We start from the raw sequence: 17,783 nt of genomic DNA, 5'->3' as shown, positions 1-17,783 counted from the left end.
ATTTAACAGACACCTGGGGACAACTGGATTCAGAGCCACAATAATTGTTGAGGAGGATAATTGTGGTCACATGGGGTTATTTGCATATTATAAATAAAGGGTATACGAATACTGTGGAACTAACAGCAAAATCTCCCACAGGCAGGGCGGATCCAAGTTTTGTGGGTCTTGACGTTCATATAATTTTGGAGGGCTCTTGATACAAAATTAAGTACAAAAATGAATATTAGAAAGAAAAAAAAATCAGCCACAATAAGTTACTAAAACTTTGGAGACTCAGATCCTTTACCTAAATTTCTTTCCGCAATTGCCACAAGTGCTTGCGTGCAAACTCGGCTTCCTCGCCCACCTATGTCACTCCTCAACTCCCAGCAACTCTCAACACACACAGGGGCCCTTGCAAGTGAGGCTCGGACACAGCTTCATTGGTAGTATCCTCTGCCTACAAGAACTTCCGTTGTAGCTTATTTTATTTTGTTTGAGAAGCCTAAAAGTACCGTGAAACATGAAATACAAACTTACTATCTGATGCTTGTCATTTCATCTAAGAGCTCCAAATCCTAAGGCACCTTTCACGTACGCGGGCGCTTGCATTTCTCTGGGTTTCATAGGTTCGGGGTTGGTGCCCCGCCGGGCCTCAGGGCTACTCAGCAAGTTGCGCGCCCACTGGTGCGGCGGGAGGGAACCGCACTCTGCCTGAGGCTGGGTGGGGAAGGGAGGCGGATGCGCGCGGGAGGTTGAGCGGTGGCCGCGCCTCCAGCTGATTGGCCGGGTTCAGCCCCTAGGGGCGGGCTCTCCCCGGCCCTCGCCGGCCCTGGGTGGGCTTTTACGTTGGCACCGTTCCTGCTTAGGTCGAGTAGCTTCCCCGCGCCGACCTGAACCTGAGGAGAGAGCTTCTGAGGGCGGTGAGGGCGCAGAAAGGGAGCGAGGCTACAGTGCAATGAAGCAGCGGCTTAGCGAGCGAAGACAGGCGGTTTGGCTAGACGAGTCGGCCCGGGGCCCTTGCTGCTGTTTCCCAGGCTGCTGAGGCGCGGAGAGCGGCGGGCGAGAGGAAGAAGAGGGATCCGAGCGTGAGGGAAGCCAGCTCAGCGGCCGGCGGCTCCGGTGGGCCTCCCCCAGCGGAGTCCCCTGGGTGGAACCATGCGGGTGGCCAAGTGGCTGGCGGGGCTGCTCTACCATGTCTCGCTCTTCGTCACCAGGTCTTGGGAAGTTCACTTCCACCCCAGACAAGGTAAAGTCACCGCTGGACGCCTTCAGCGGCGACGTATGGGCGCAGGGCCCGAGTGGGACAGGAGGGCAGAGGGGACGAGCGGCTCAGCCCATTTGGGAACGCTGGCCCTGGAGGAGCTCCCGGGACTCTCAGACCGGTCAGCCGGAGAGGTCGCGACTGCGCCGGGTTTCGAGGAATCGCGCGCGCCTGGGACGCATCGCACTCCTGGGACCAGGCGGCGGGGGCGCGTGGGACAGGGGGGCGCGTGCACCCGGAGGGAACGAGACGGCGGCTGGGGAGGTGAGGAGGTACTGGAGAAGGAGGTGGGTTGCTTAGGGCCGTTAGTGGTAGGGTCTTTGCTTGGGGAGGGTAGGGCAAATAGGGGGTGTGGGAAAGCAGAACACGAACAGTCCCAGTGCACGTGTGTGTGTGTGTGCGTGCGCACCAGCATGTGTGCATTTGTCATGCCCCTAGCTGTACTGGGATCTGGGACCTTTAGCGGGGACGTTTGGTGGAAGATATTTGGGGATGGGCAATGAGGAACGCATGGGAGCTCACTGGTCCTGTCGCTGTGGTTGCAGAAGCCCTGGTGAGGACACTGGCCTCCTACGAAGTAGTGATCCCTGAGCGGGTCAATGAGTTTGGAGAAGTGTTCCCTCAGAGCCACCACTTCAGCCGGAAGAAACGCAGCTCCGAGGCGCTGGAGCCCACGCCGTTCAGGACCCACTATCGCCTCACTGCCTACGGGCACCTTTTCCAGCTGAACCTGACCGCGGATGCATCCTTTCTGGCCGCCGGCTACACCGAGGTGCACTTGGGAGTCCCGGAGCGCGGGGCCTGGGAGAGCGGCGCAGGGTCCTCAGACCTGCGCCATTGCTTCTACAGCGGCCAGGTCAACTTTCAGGAGGATCTCAAGGCCGTCGTCAGCTTATGCGGAGGCCTGGTAAGCGTCCTTGGTTCCTTTGGCATTTTTCTCGGGATCCAGGCAAGGACTGCATTCAGGGAACGTGACCTCGGGTTTTGAAGTTGGTGGTTGATGACCCTAGAGTTCAGGGTGGGCCACCAGAAGGATTAACACCAAGCCAGAGGCAATTCCTTCGGAAGCCTCTCTACCAGGATGAGCAGGTCTCTGCCTGCTGGGCAAAACCCACCCTCCGTGCAATGCTGAAAGAGCATCTTTCTTGAAAGTGTCAGACGCTGGAGTGGTGATCAGGGATTGGCCTGTGGGACCACTGTTAAAAGGGGAGTGTGTGGTTTCCAACTGGAGGGCAGGCTGTTTAACTCAGATGTACCCTTTCATGGTCCTATTGAGGCACAATCCCCTGGATTTATTTATATAACTTTGTTTATGGAATTTGATAGAAGGAAAGGATAATGAATATACGTAAAATGAAAAGACTCCCGCTGGCAAAGTCTGAATAGGTAAAGTTTGTTTTGTTGATGATATGGGGATGGCCTGTGAAGTAGAGTAGGTAAGAAGTTGAATCTGTTTAAAATGCATCAAACTTGGAAACTGTCTATCTACAAAGATCTATTGGTTTTGTCTATTATACTTTTGTGTTGATAATGGGTATACACAATCCAGATAACTACACCAACTATAATGTGATACAGTATCATTTTATTGATAACAAACCACAATGTCTGTGGAAATGATACAATCATACTTGAAGGAAATGTTCAGTATCAGAGGTTAGTGAAAATAAAGATGTAACTTTTTGCCATACAAGTTCATGGAACCCAGGGTAAAGACAGTTGTTTTAAAACATATAGAGCCTCACTTCTTTGGTAACTCCTCTGACAAATTCATATTCAAGAAAAAACAAGAACTAGGAATTTGGTTACAGGATTTCACAGTTCCTAAGTATCTAGCTTTTGTTTAGCAGATACACACTTATACAAAAGATACCTTTAGAAAGGTGTTCAAAGATATTTTTAGAACATCAACCCTGTTTATTCTTTGATTAAATAAAAAGTTGATAACATTTCTCTCCAGTTCAAATGTAATACTCCTTTGACTTAATTGATTTAAGATGTCTTCTTGGATGTAAGCTCTTTTGCAAGCCATTATCTTGAGTTATTTTTTACATGAAATACCTAGAACTATTTCCTTTCTTTCGTCCATGTAAAATACTTGCAACATCGCAATGGCAGAATCACACTCTAATATTTACATAGCTACCTATACTTCAAAGGACAAAAATATTCTCTAAAACCTTTCTAAAATAATGTTTGGTTTGTCTGGAAAATTCTAGATTTGCTATCACAAGTTTGTCATGGTCAATACATTTTCTCATGGGAAAGCATTCCAGATGGGTAGGCATTATTGGGAAAGATGCTCATGCTCATTTTGATTCATAAAGTTAATGTAGTTCAAATTATTATTCAGCATGCTTTTTAAAAAAATTTTTTAATTTTTTGTGGGTACATAATAGATACGTATATTTATGATTAATTTTTTTTGAATTCAGAAAGCAGTTAAAAACATTTTTGAGTCATAGCCGGAGTTCTTCCTTTCTAGCCACTGTGTCAGTTTGGATACAATTGCCTAAGTCATCCTTATGCATATTTTTTTGTTTATTACCTAGTTCATTTTATTAACATATCTTAAAATTAATATTGAGTAATATTTTTATAATGTTAGGTGTGAAGATTTATTATTTCCTCATTTATGTGGGTAATTTAATGTATTATACAAGATATTATGTGTAAGTTAATCAGCAATGTTTGTCTTCTTTAGCAATGTACTTATTAATCAAATATGAAATCAATCATTTATGTTATATAAATTTTATAATAAAACATTCAGAACAAAATTAATTTAGTTGAGGGATTACTAGAAATTACAAATAAAATGATTTGTTCTGAATGTTTTTTTACTAAATTTTTATAGAGGAAAAATCTCCTATAGGAGTCACACTTTCAATGGCAAGTGTATAATCCCATTATCATGCATTATTAATCTGAAATATTTATGTACTTTGCTTTTGATTAATGTATCGATATTATCAGCAGTTGTTGATTTAACATTTAAACACTTATTTTCATATCTCTATAACTCAGCTTTATTTTACATAATTTCTTTGTATTTGTATAAGGCTAAATTGAATACAACAATCTTTGTAGAGAATGAAATTTTCTAGTAACATTGCCAATAACTAGAGGCACCAAGATCTACATTTTTTTCAGTAGTATGATCATAACTAATTATGTCTAAATTACTGAAGAGATTAGTGACTTGTTAAAATTTCTCATTTTTATGTTAACACTAGAACAGATATTAGCTACCTATTTATGATTATATATATTTATTTCTATTCTGACTCTAAGATTAAATTTGTTTGGATTAGTAGTTTCATTAAACAATAGAACCTGGTAGATTTTAGAATCCATTTGTAATTATACCAGATTTCTCTTTTAGTCTCAGATAAGCCTTTAGTCTTTACATCTAGGTAAATTGTAGTACCCGAAGTCCGGACAAGCTGAGTTTTTGAGGATGAATGTTGATACAAAGCTTGGGAATTCAATAATGCTAACCTTACAACCCTGCTCCTACTTGCTTCCTAATTTATCTCTGTCACCTTGTGTACTTGACATCTGGCTTTGGCCTCTGTCAGTCCATTAAACATTAAGGTTGAAGTTTGCTGAAGGATTCTCAGAGCCAGTCTTATTAATTTAGAGATGTTCTCTTCTTTTTCTAGTTGCCTTTTGCTTTACTTTAGTTTTACTTTTAATCAATAAAGGATGTCGTATTTTATCAAATGCTTTTCTTGAATATATTGAAATGAGCGTGCCATCTCATTTTTTTTCTGCGAATGGGTATTGTTTTATACATTGGTGGATTTAAGCATACATTGACCATTGATGGAAACTGATTATATACAGGGTCATAACACGTTATGAGGTCTTTGAATTGTTTGAGAGAGGAGTGAAGAAATTTTACAGTCCTTCAGTCCCTCAAGTGTCTGGTGATGTCCTTTGTGCCATAGTTTCTTTGTATTTTTCTATTACCAGAAGCTGATTTCTGTGCCTGAGATCTTATGGCCTTTTTTCTGCTTGCTCAGTGAGAGCTCACTGGTCTTGACTTATCCTCCCCTGGACTCTCACTAGTGCTGTATATCCCTCTGAATTCTGGCTGTAACATCCACTTGATTTCTTTTCTCAGTGATTCATTGTGCAGCTTTCAAATACAAAGTACTGCTGCATTGCCCTCTCCAGGTAAACTGGTTTGGTGATGCTATTGCTATTCTTGCAGGCTCATCTAAAGGCTTCATTCAAGCCCTCTCTGGCATTTGAGAGTCAAGAGGGACTCAGTTCCTCTCTTTGTCAAACTCTTCTATGCCTCTAAATTTGTGTGTAGGGAACCCTTTCAGAGGGTTCCTTTCTTGAATCCTACATAGTCAGCATCTTGGAACACCCCTTTTGGCAGTATTTAAACAATATAATACGCCTTCTGTTTCTGGGATATTCTTCTTTAAACCCCCAGTGGAGAATTTAATGTGCATACATCTTACCATCTGTTTTCTTTGCCTTCATTGCCCTTTATTCCCCAGTATCTACTGAGTTCCCTTTTCACATCTCATTTAATTGGCCTATGGGCTTTCCATCTTCCCAACCGAAATAAACTCTCCCCTTCCCTTCTCTGGTGGCGGCTGGAAAATGTGGCTTTTAGAGAAAAAGAATGAAAAACAAATCAAAAGAATATTTTCAAAATATCTCTCTACAACCATTTGTTAAAGCTGACACCCCAACATATTTATTGATTTTGATTAGTTGCTAGTGTTGAATTAACCCCAAGCATGTGAACTAATACTTTCTTTTAATTTCTATATGGTTAAATTTCCCCCACCTTTAGAAGTTTTGGTATTTTTGTGTTTTTCTCTGAATGATAAGTAGTATTGTTTAAGTTTTTTCCTAAGTTTTTTGAAAAACCAGAAGAATCTAAGAATGTGGCAGAGGTTTTCTTTGTTTAACATGTATATAATTCTTGCTTTTCTAATCTTCTCTATAATTTTTATTTTCCATAAGTATATTTATTCATCCCATGATTCAAACATTTCTGAACAAAGATTTTTCATTTCCCAAATCTGTAAAAGGTATAAAAATGGAACTGATTCATAAAATTATCTATAAGTAATGTAATGGCTAATTAAACTCTTTGTGTTTAATTCATTGATAGCATGTATGGTTACCAGACCTTAATATCCCTATATTCCACTCTAAACTTCTTCTTTATGGTCATATTATTTATCAACTCATAATGTTGATAAATACTCTTGCCAAAGTATTTAGAGATCAGTGTTTAATAAGTTGGCATATACTTGTCAGGATAGAATGTGCAAATTTTGCACAGCCTATTTCTGATAATCCCTTGTGCTTCTGGTAGCCCTTTTATCATATTGCATAGGGTGTTCACATCTTCCCAAGGCCCCCAGGGATTAACTTAACTGCCTGGAAAGTTAATCTCACTATTTCTTGGTGGGATTTGAGGCAATGCAGTCTTTTGGGTTGAAGGAAACAGTTTCCAGATGTCATAAAACCAGACATTGCATGTGACTTATACAGTATTCTCACGGAGTATCTTGTAGTGGTTATGTGTACTTTTGAAGTTTCTCACATGAACCATTCTGCAACATGTCAAGCACTGCCTCTTTGATGACTGATTATTGAATTACTCTAGTAACTTCTTGTTCAGACAGGAAATAAAAATATGGAAACGATAGTGTTTTTACTTTTTTTGGGGTGTATTCTAGCAAAATTTTAGTTTTATAATTTTCTAAACTTTCTACTTTCCCAGAACTAATATAGCCTTGGATTATTATACATGCTATTCTGTATTCATATTTTTTCTTATTGGGAAAACTGATAAGAACCTCTTTTGGTTATTCATGTACTTGCTCCAATACTAATCAAACAACAGTATGGAAAATTCCCTATGCTGTTCTTTTAACTTTCTAGTGTCCAGGTCCTTCAAGAAGCAGATGCAAAGATAAGATTTTATGTAAGGGAAGTGTCTATGTTAGAGAAACTAAGAGGAGAGCTGGGAGAGCTATGTACGTCCAAAACAGGTGAAAAAAAAAGAGGATGAGAATGTTGGGGAATAGCATCGTAGGGTGCTGAGCAGTCCAAGCAAGGCTGAGCAAAGCCATCCTTGAACCAGACTTGGCCAGAAGAAGAGTCCCATGCCTCTCAAGAATAAGCCTGCCATAGTGTCCCTGCCATACTCAGTTACTGACAGGGAGTAGACCTTGGGAGTTATGGCCAGGGTGTGAACACTGTGATGGATTTCAAAGTGCCTTTGCTAAAGTGCATAGCATAAAAAGTGGTATGTAAACTTTGAGGAACAGATAATGAAGGAGTAATTAGACTTGTGAGGCCTCTGTTGGGCAAGACTTCTCAACTGGACTTTGAGGAATGAATAAACATGTGGATGTGAAAATTCAAGGGCTTCTTGTGGATCTGTGCAGTTGAAAAATAGGGTAGATTGGGTAGTGAGGGTTTAAGGCCAAGGTTGGAATCAGGTTGTAAAGGTCCTGAAATACATTGCAAAGGAGCGAGGGCTTGAACAGTATGTGGTAGGTTTGTTCAATGTGTCAGGAGGCACATCTCCTCTTATGCAACGTTGTGTAGCATACAGGAGAGGCAGTGAGTCACTGAGAAGACCACTGTTGTAGTCTACTATCCTACTGTGGGTAAGGAAGAGAGGCTACTTAAATAAATGTGGTTGCAGTGGGGAAGGAGAAGAGTGGGTACCTGTGGAAGGTATGCTACTACAGACCAGTACTTCTCAACTGGGAGCAGTTTTGTCTCCCAGAAGACATTTGGCAATGTCTGGGGACAATTTTAGTTGTCGCAACTGTGAGTCTATTGAGGAGGGCATGCTACTAGCAAAGCATGGGTAGAGGCCAGTAACATCCTGCAGTACACAACACAGCCTCCTACAAAAAAGATTTATCAAACTGTCCATAGTGCTGAAGTGGAGCATCCTTGCAGGAGACTCCTTAGAATTTTGGAGCATTAGCAAGGGAGACCAAAATGGTATTAATGACTCTGGCTTAAATGACTGAGTAATCTTGTGGATATTAACCAAAAAAGACAATGACAGAGGAAAAGGTGACAAGAAAGGTAATTATTCTGGAGACACTTGTTTGAATCACAGATTCACTCTAATCTTCATAATTGCTTGAATTTATATTTGCTCTTCTCTCTGTGTTGAAAGTCCTTTCCCTCAACCTCATACCTATCCTTTCTGATCCATTTTAAGCCACTTTCCTTTTTCCCTGATCTTCTCTGGGCAAAATTGACCAGGCCTTCCTTGTTGCATCAGTTGATTTTTTATGCACATGTACTCTCATTACATGTTAAAGTTATTTGTCTGCATTTATATTTCATTTATAGAATTAGAAGGTAGAAATGATAGTCATACTTCTTTTAGCACCTAATATATAGAATTACTCAATACATTATGAATAAGATAAGCAGCTAACTTTTATTTATATATGCCAAATATTTAGCTAGCTCATCTGCATATCAGTCATTCGATGCAGGGAAATTATTTTGGCAATTTTAGTTAAAGTACTTGGTCATATTTAAGAAATTTTACATTGACTAAACCTTTTCAGGTGATACGTAAGTTAATAGTGTTCTATTTATTACTTCATTCATTTGAGCTCACATCACACCCTTTTGTGGCTTTATTTCTGTTGCAATTATTGTAATTACAGTTTCTATGAAATATATTTAAGCTGTCCAACTCATACTAATATGCAGAGAAAGAAATACTTTATTCATTTATTTCAACAATTACTTATCAGTCATTTATTATGCAACAGCCACTATTAGGTTTTGGTGGTACAGTTATGTGTTTTCTATTGGAAAAGTATTATATTTATTAATTACAAATATGTTTTTGAGCTATATAACTAATTTATAACTATAGTAAGAGCATAGAAAAAGTATACTGGCTCTTGACTTTCTCAGCCCAAAGGTGACACAAACCAATTTTATGTACATTCTATTGAGGAGAACTAGTTGCCTGGTTCTACCTAGATGTAAAGAGGCTGGAAAATGAGGGGCATTGATTTTTTGTAGGAGAAAGGAAGGAACATCCATATTGGTTATTACCAATAGTCTTTACCAGAGGCTGCCCTTCTGTTCACCAAACAGATCACACATCAGACATACTCATCTTGTCTTTAAGGAGAAAACTCAAAGTTTCCACAGGGGCATTGCCTCTTGCTCAATGTCCAGGATCTCTGGATAATGCTGTCTTCTCCATAAAGTCAAGATTTGGCTCTTTGTAGCTTGGAAAAATATGAATTAAAAAGATAAATTATTTTTAGCTACCAGCCAAGTATACAGCATGACCAGCATGACTACAACCCTAATCTCAACGTGCTGTAGAAAAAGAAAAGGATACACCTAGTAGTCACGGATATTTAGCGATTTTGACTCCTGAAGAGGAATTGCGGATACTCACTACTCTGGAAGGAGGGAAACTCCTTGATTACTTTTCTTCCTTTTTTTCCTTTGAGACAAGATCTTGCTCTGTTACCTAGGATGGGGTGCAGTGGCATGATGGCATGATAATAACTCACTGCAGCCTTGAACTCTTCTGCTCAAACACATCTTCTGATTCAGCCGCCCAAGTGGCTGGAGACTGCAGGCACAAGCCACCACACCTGACTAGTTTTTGTTGTTGTTGTTTTTTAATTTTTAGTAGAGATGGTGTCTCCTTATGTTGACCAGGCTGGCCTTGAACTCCTGGCCTCAAGTAGTATTCCTGCCTTGGACTCCCAAAGTGTTGGGATTACAGGCATGAACCACAGTGCTCAGCCCTTGGTTTTGGCTGGGGTTCTTGAACCTCAATTGCCCAGGTCCTTGCTTCTGCCTTCTGAAAGGCTCTTGTCCATCTTCCACCATGGTCACATCTAAAATGGGGTCTCAGGAGGATGTTGTCTTGAGGGATCTTCAAGAATGCTGGAGTAATTCTGAAAGCCTATAGGTTATTTTACAATGAACTCAGTCAAAGGCTTTTTCAGTCCAGGCTAGTGTTTTCTTTGACAGTATAATCCTTCTAAAACTTAATTGGCTTCTGATAGCAGATCAAGTTTTGTTAATTGCTTCAAGTTAGTTTTCTGTGACAGTTGCCAAAGCCTAAAAGGCATTTGTTTTAAATTTGTGAATGCCAAGAAGTTATTACAAGGAAAAACTAAATTTTGAATTCTCATATTACTGGTAAACCAAATAAAATTCCAACTGTACTAAAGTAAAAGAAAATGACAATATATTGCAATTTTCAGATAGGGAAAAAATACAAAGGAAGATATAACAAATGAAAAAAAAAATCAATGGCTTTGCCCAAATAATAATTGAAGAGTACCATGTAAAAATAATTGTAAATAAGTTTAGAAGTAAACTAGGAAAATATATGCTACAAATATTACAGGTGGTCTGGCATATGTATGTCATATGTCCCTATAGATATAATATTTATCTTTGTTTTAAAGTAATATTGCTTTTGAACATTTTGGCAATGTATCACGTGTATGTTTCCATTATAGACCTACAAAATAGTTTTTAATGATTTCTTATTATTTTAAATTTCTCATTATTATGATTTTTGATTTTATATTTTCATGGATATTTTGATGACAGGTTGGGAGAGGCTGTCTGAGGACCACTACCCAGACCCACAAGAACATGGCCATTTCTTTGATAGTTCTCTCCTCTTTTTAATTAGTTCATATGCCTTCATAACACCTTAGTGCCCATACGAACGAGAAATATTACAGAATTTACTCCATGTTATCAAGGCTGCTGGGGGACACTTTTTGAACTTGTGTCTTTTAGCTACATAAATCTTGGGTAGATGAGTCTAGAGTCTTTGTTTTATTTTCTTGATTTGAACAGCCCAGGACTTGGTAAGAGACCAGTCCCTTTTTAAAAAGTAAGGTACCAGCAATGTATTTATTTCTTTTTTATTGTTTCACTTTTATACTAAGATCTGGAATTGTCTCAGAATGTGGAAGGTAAATAATACTGCTAGAGAAGAGAAGAATAATTTGTCTTTAAGAAAAAAAAAAAAAACGCTTACAGTGAATTTTCTGTTTTATGTATCTGGAGATAATTCATGTGTTTTCTTCATATCATTGATTCATTCATTTATTCAATGTGTGTTTGTGTATAATACACTATTTCCTAGGCATGACTAATGGTGTTACAAGCAGAAACTCTCAGAGAGAGAAAGCTTTTTACATTTTTACTTATCCGCAAATAAAAATTAATCTCAGAGTTTATATTTGTGGTAACATTTATACTCTGCCAGTGGTAAAAACAGTGGCTATTAATTTGTGTTTTTAGTGGAGAATATTATTCTTTCTGTTTCAAAATATGTTCAATTTCAAAACAATTATTGAGCTCCTATTATTAATATCACTTAAACATGTATTAACCTTTCTAGGAAATTGGGTAGATACAATTATTTCAATTTTTTTTTTTACAGATGATGGAACTGAGGGTCAAAGATATAAAGTAACTTACCTAAGATTCCATGAGCACTAACACAGAACTCATACCTAGGCTTTCTTCTTATATATCATCATACTGATTCTTATGATATGATTTATGATTGAAGATGGAAAAACCAAGTATTTTAGTCAACACTTCAGTAGTATCTTATTTTCAAATGTTCTCCAGTTGATAGTTTAATGTGATAACTATAAATGATTTGGGAAAAGAGTTCAAAGGGTTTGTATTTTGTACTTGTTGTTATTATCCTTTAATGAAATCTGAGAGTACCTTATTGACTGTAGCAAAAGAACACGTGTTTGCTATGTATTTTGAAAAAAATTATATGGATGAATGCCATGATACTGAAAAAAACATTTTAGAAAACAAATTATCTGCAATCTTCTAAACATATAAAAATTTTGGCCTATGGGAATAAATTGGAGTCAGTTGTATAGTCACTTAACTGCCTTTCAAAACAGCTTGGCAAATAAAAGATTATTAAGTAATTAAGAAACTCCTACCCAAGTGAAAACTAGTTTCACTGCTTTTAATAGCCATTTAAAGAAATGTTGGGATTTGATTGGCATTTTTCATGAATCAAATTGCAGGGACCATCTGCAGATGGGCATGTTGCTAAAAATATGGTATGATCTAAATACATTTCTATGAACCACCTGCTTTTTTAAGTCCTCCAATTCCTTGCTGGGTTCTTTCCAAGTTAAAAAAAATTAGAGTGCTTCCTTAGGAGCCTTTAGGCAAAGCCCTAATATTTTAATTATTTGAACATAAAGTCCACTGCAGTGGTGTTTGTTATAGAAAAATTGATGGAAGCAAAATACTTCTAAGTCATTCATTAGTAAATAAAAAGGACAAATGTTTGCCATTATTTTTGAACTTAGTGTTTTCAAACATACAAGCTTTTCATTTAAGTTACAAAGGCAATTTTTTAAAAGACTAGAGTGTTCTAGCACAACTTAAAAGTAGGTGCTATGGCCTGTAGATAGAACTATATTTTCTTCTTATATAGGAACGCAGATTGGACCAATGTGCAGTTTTATTGTCATGTTAAAATAGTACCTCCTAGTCAGAGTTTGATCCAAAAGGAGGTTAAAAAAAACCCTGTGGTCCTATTCACCAATAATAGACAAAAAGAGAGCCAAATCATGAATGAACTCCCATTCACAATTGCTACAAGGAGGATTAAATACCTAGGAATACAACTTACAAGGGTTGTGAAAGACCTCTTCAAGGAGAACTATACACCATTGCTCAAGGAAATAAGAGATGACACAGACAAATCGAAAAACATTCCATGCTCATGGATAGGAAGAATCAATATTGTGAAAATAGCCATACTTCCCAAAGTAATTTATAGATTCATTGCTATCCCCATCAAGCTACCACTGACTTTCTTCAGAGAATTAGAAAAAACCTACTTTAAACTTTATTTGGAACCAAAAAGAGCCCACATAGCCAAGATAATCCTAAGCAAAAAGAACAAAGCTGGAGGCATCATGCTACCTGATTTCAAACTATACTACAAGTATACAGTAACCAGAACAGCATGATACTTGTCCCAAACAGATATATAGATCAGTGAAACAGAACAGAGGCCTCTGAAATAACATCACACATCTACAACCATCTGATCTTTAACAAATCTGACAAAAACAAGCAATGGGGAAAGGATTTCCTATTTAATAAATGGTGTTGGGAAAACTGGCTAACCGTATGCAGAAAACTGAAACTGCACCCCTTCCTTATGCCTTATGCAAAAAGTAACTTAAGATGGATTAAAGACTTAAACATAAGACCTAAATCCATAAGAAACCTAGAGGAAAACCTAGGCAATACCATTCAGGACATAGCATGGGCAAAGATTTAATGACTAAAACACCAAAAGCAATTGCAACAAAAGCCAAAATAGACAAATAAGATCTAATTAAACTAAAGAGCTGCACAGCAAAAGAATCTATCATCAGAGTGAACAGGCAACCTTCAGAATGGGAGAAAATTTTTACAATCTGTCTATCTGACAAAGGGCTAATATCTAGAACCTACAAAGAACTTAAATTTGCAAGAAAAAAACAACCCTATCAACAAGTGGGCGAAGGATGTGAACAGACACTTCTCAAAAGATGACATTTATGCAGCCAACAAACATATGAAAAAAAGCTCATCATCACTGATCATTAGAGAAATGCAAATCAAAACCACAGTGAGATATCTCACGCCAGTTAGAACAGTGATCATTAAAAAATCAGGAAACAACAGATGCTGGAGATGATGTGGAGAAAGAGGAACACTTTTACACTGTTGATGGGAGTGTAAATTAGTTAAACCATTGTGGAAGACAGTATGATGATTCCTGAAAGATCTAGAATCAGAAATACCATTTGACCAAGCAATCCCATTATAGCGTATATACCAAAAGGATTATAAATCATTCTACTATAAAGGCACATGCCCACGTATGTTTATTGCAACACTATTCACAGTAGCAAAGACTTGGAACCAACCCAAATGCCCATCAATGATAGACTGGATAAAGAAAATATGGCACATATATACCATGGAATACTATGCAGCCATAAAAAGAATGAGTTTATGTCCTTTGCAGGGACATGAATTAAGCTGGAAACCATCATTCTCAGTAAACTAACAGAATAATAGACAACCAAACACCCTATGTTGAACAGTGAGAACACATGGACACAGTGAGAGGAACATCACACACTGGGGCCTGTTAGGGAGTGGGGGGCTAGGGGAGGTATAGCATTAGGAGAAATACCTAATATAGATGATGGATTGATGGGTGCAGCAAACCATCATGGCGTGTGTATACCTATGTAACAAACCTGCACATTCTGCACATGTACCCCAGAACTTAAAGTACAATAATAATATAAACAATCTGTGGTGAATATTAATGTTTTCAATATTGCTTGAAGACAGTGTGATGCTATTTAAAGTGGCTTTGTAAGTACATTAAGTTTAGAGTAAACAAGCTGCCTCATGTCTATTAGTATCCTTTGTCAAGACACTATCACATTTCCCCTCTTCAGCATGCTTTTTAAAAAAGGCAGAAAGGGATTTTCCATGGATCCATGTACTCAGGATTCAAAAACAGCATCTTTGTTACTTCTTATAAGTAAGGGCAAAATTAGTTTTCTAGAAAGGCAGAGAATACTGGAGTATTGGTGTTTGTTGAAAGTAAGTGATTTGTAGTTATCTTTGGAAAATATACACTGGTAGGATTTGTGAAATATGTCAGGGTATTGGCCCTAGAAATGTATCCAAGAAATAGATAAGAATTCTTAATATATATACCTTTGCCTTTTGTTTTATAGACTATAATTTCAGTGCTTTATAGTCAGTGTGTCTGATGGAATTTCATTAATTTTTAAACTATTTAAAAATGTGTAATCCTAATATATTGGAATATATGTTATATAACGGTGTTTAAACATCTTACTTTCAAGAATTGAAAGAAAACCATCATATAACTAAATCTCAGACATGTCTCAAGAGTAGCATAACTTAAGAATGTTCATTTAAAAAATTAAAGAATTACTAAAGGGGTATAGGAAGAGAAAAAAAAGGAGGTACTTCACCGTGTTTGTTACAAAAATGTTCATTTCTGCAGCTATGTATGGAGAGTTGCTGTGTTTCAGGCAATGTTTTAGATGTTGGACCTGTGAAAATGGTAAAGATTTTCTTACCTTTAAGGAGATTTCAACGTACTAATAAGTATCAGTGTAAAGAGAACTTTATGGCTACAATTGCCATAATCGTTTAAATGGTTTTAAGTGATTGTTCAGTTAAAATAGTGATTTAAAATATATGTTATTTCAAACTATTAAACTACTACAAGAAAACATTGGGTAAAGTGTTCAGGACATTGGTCTAGGAAAAAATTTTTGAGCAATACCCCACAAGCACAGGCAACCAAAGCAAAAATGGAGAAATGAGATCACATCAAGTTAAAAAGCTTCTGCACAGCAAAGGATACAATCAACAAAGTGAAGGGACATCCCACAGAATGGGAGAAATATTTTCAAACTACCCATTTGCCAAAGAATTAATAACCAGAATATATAAGGAGTTCGAACAACTCTATAGGAAAAAAATTGAATAATTTGATCAAGAAATGGGCAAAAGATTTGAACAAACTTTCTTAAAAGAAGACAAATGGCAAATAGGCATGTGAAAAGATGTTCAACATCACTGATCATCAGAGAAATGCAAATCAAAACTACAATGAGATATCATCTCATCCCAGTTAAAATGGCTTATATCCAAAAGACAGGCAATAGCAAATGCTGGTGAGAATGTATAGAAAAGGGAACCCTTGTGCATTGTAATGGAAATGTATATTAGTGCAACCACCCTGGAGAATAGTTTAGAGGGGTCTCAGAAAACTAAAAGTAGAGCTGCCATATGATTCAGCAATCCCACTGCTGGGATTGGAAAGAAAGGAAATCAGGATATTCAAGAGATATCTGTACTCCTATGTTTGTCGCACCACTATTTACAATAGCCAAGATTTGGAAGCAACCTAAGTGTTCATCAACAGATGAATGGATAAAGGAAATGTGATCTATATACACAATGGAGTACTATTCAGCCATAAAAAAGAATGAGATCCAGTCATTTCTAAAGACATGGATGGAACTGGAAATCATTATGTTAAACGAAATAAGCCAGGCATATAAAGACGTACATTTCATGTTATTTGTAGGAATTAAAACCCAAAACAATTGAACTCATGGACCTAGAGAGTAGAAGGGATGGATTCAGAGGCTGGGAAGAATAGTGAGAGGGTTGAACGGGTGAGGGGAGGTGGGATGGTTAATGGGTATAAAAAACTGGTTTAAGACCTATTTGCTAGTACAACAGTACTATATTAATAATAATTTAATTGTATATTTTAAAATAAATAATATAATTGGATTGTTTGTAACTCAGAAAATAAATGCTTTAGGAGACGGATATTCCATTCCCCATGATGTGCTTATTTCACATTGTATGCCTATATCAACACATCTCATGTACCCCATAACTATATACACCTAGTATGTACCCACAAAAATTAAAAATAAAAATAAGGGCAGGGCATAGTGGCTCATGCCTGTAATCCCAGCACTTTAGGAGGCTAGGTGGGCAGACCACTTGAGCTCAGGAGTTCAGGGCCAGCCTGGGCAATATGGTGAAATCCCATCTCTACCAAAAATACAAAAGAAAAAAAAATTCACCAGGTATGGGAGGCTGAGGTGGGAGGATCACTTGAGCCTGGGAAGTGGAGGTTGGATTTAGTCGAGATTGTGCCACTGCATTTCTATCCTTGTAACAATAAATAGATGAAAAATAAATAAATACATGAAAAATAAAATATGCTTTTTATTTGCAATGGAATTTAAAACAATGATTTCAAAGGTACCTCTGTATTATTTTAAGATATTTGTAATTAAGAAATGGAAATGAAGTCTCATTCACTAAAACTGTGTTTATTGTACTATCTGTAATTCAGTAATTAATTTGTGAATTGGTTCTTCACAGAAACATGCCTTTCTATGTGGAAAAGTGCAAAGTTTTAAATGTAGGTAAATATATTTGTGAGATTCTGAGGTGTGAGGAGTGCCTTTTTCTGTCAAGCATACTTGGTGCCACTGGCTTCTGCCTGTCTGATGTCATCTGCTACTCTGTATCTCCTAGCTGGCATAGCTACAGCCTCACTGTTCTGTCACTTTATATGCCAAGACTTTTTCATCTCTAGCTCTTTCAGTCACTGTTTGCAATATTCACTTCTATGTGGAATGTCCTCCCAGAATTTTCCATGGCTATCTCCTGATTATTCTAGCCTCAGCCTTACTGTCCTCTCTCCTTGCCTTATTTTATTTTTTATTGCAGGTATTGCATATTCTATTATATTTTTATTTATTGTCTGCCTTTTTTCCCATAGGAATATAAATTCTTTGAAGGCAGGGATTTTGTCATGTTCATCTCTGTATCTTTAGCCCCTAGAACTATTCTTGGCACATAGTAGGTGTCCATTAAATAT

General features: G+C 37.8%; 1 protein-coding gene across 1 annotated transcript in view; it reads left to right on the top strand.

The window, feature by feature from the left end:
* The first annotated feature begins 871 nt into the window (after nucleotides 1-871).
* Nucleotides 872-17,783, top strand: part of ADAMTS20 (ADAM metallopeptidase with thrombospondin type 1 motif 20) — a 211,995-nt gene continuing 195,083 nt past the window's right edge. Inside the window, exons 1-2 of the mRNA XM_032248353.1 lie at nucleotides 872-1,231; nucleotides 1,792-2,153. Coding sequence (XP_032104244.1) covers nucleotides 1,141-1,231; nucleotides 1,792-2,153 — 453 coding nt within the window. The 5' untranslated portion in view covers nucleotides 872-1,140. The remainder of the gene's footprint in view (nucleotides 1,232-1,791; nucleotides 2,154-17,783) is intronic.

This window comes from Sapajus apella, unplaced genomic scaffold (assembly GCF_009761245.1).
Source record: "Sapajus apella isolate SASKATOON/1434 unplaced genomic scaffold, GSC_monkey_1.0 scaffold66, whole genome shotgun sequence".
NCBI classification, from domain to species: Eukaryota; Metazoa; Chordata; class Mammalia; order Primates; family Cebidae; genus Sapajus; species Sapajus apella.
This window is presented reverse-complemented; position numbering and strand designations above follow the sequence as displayed.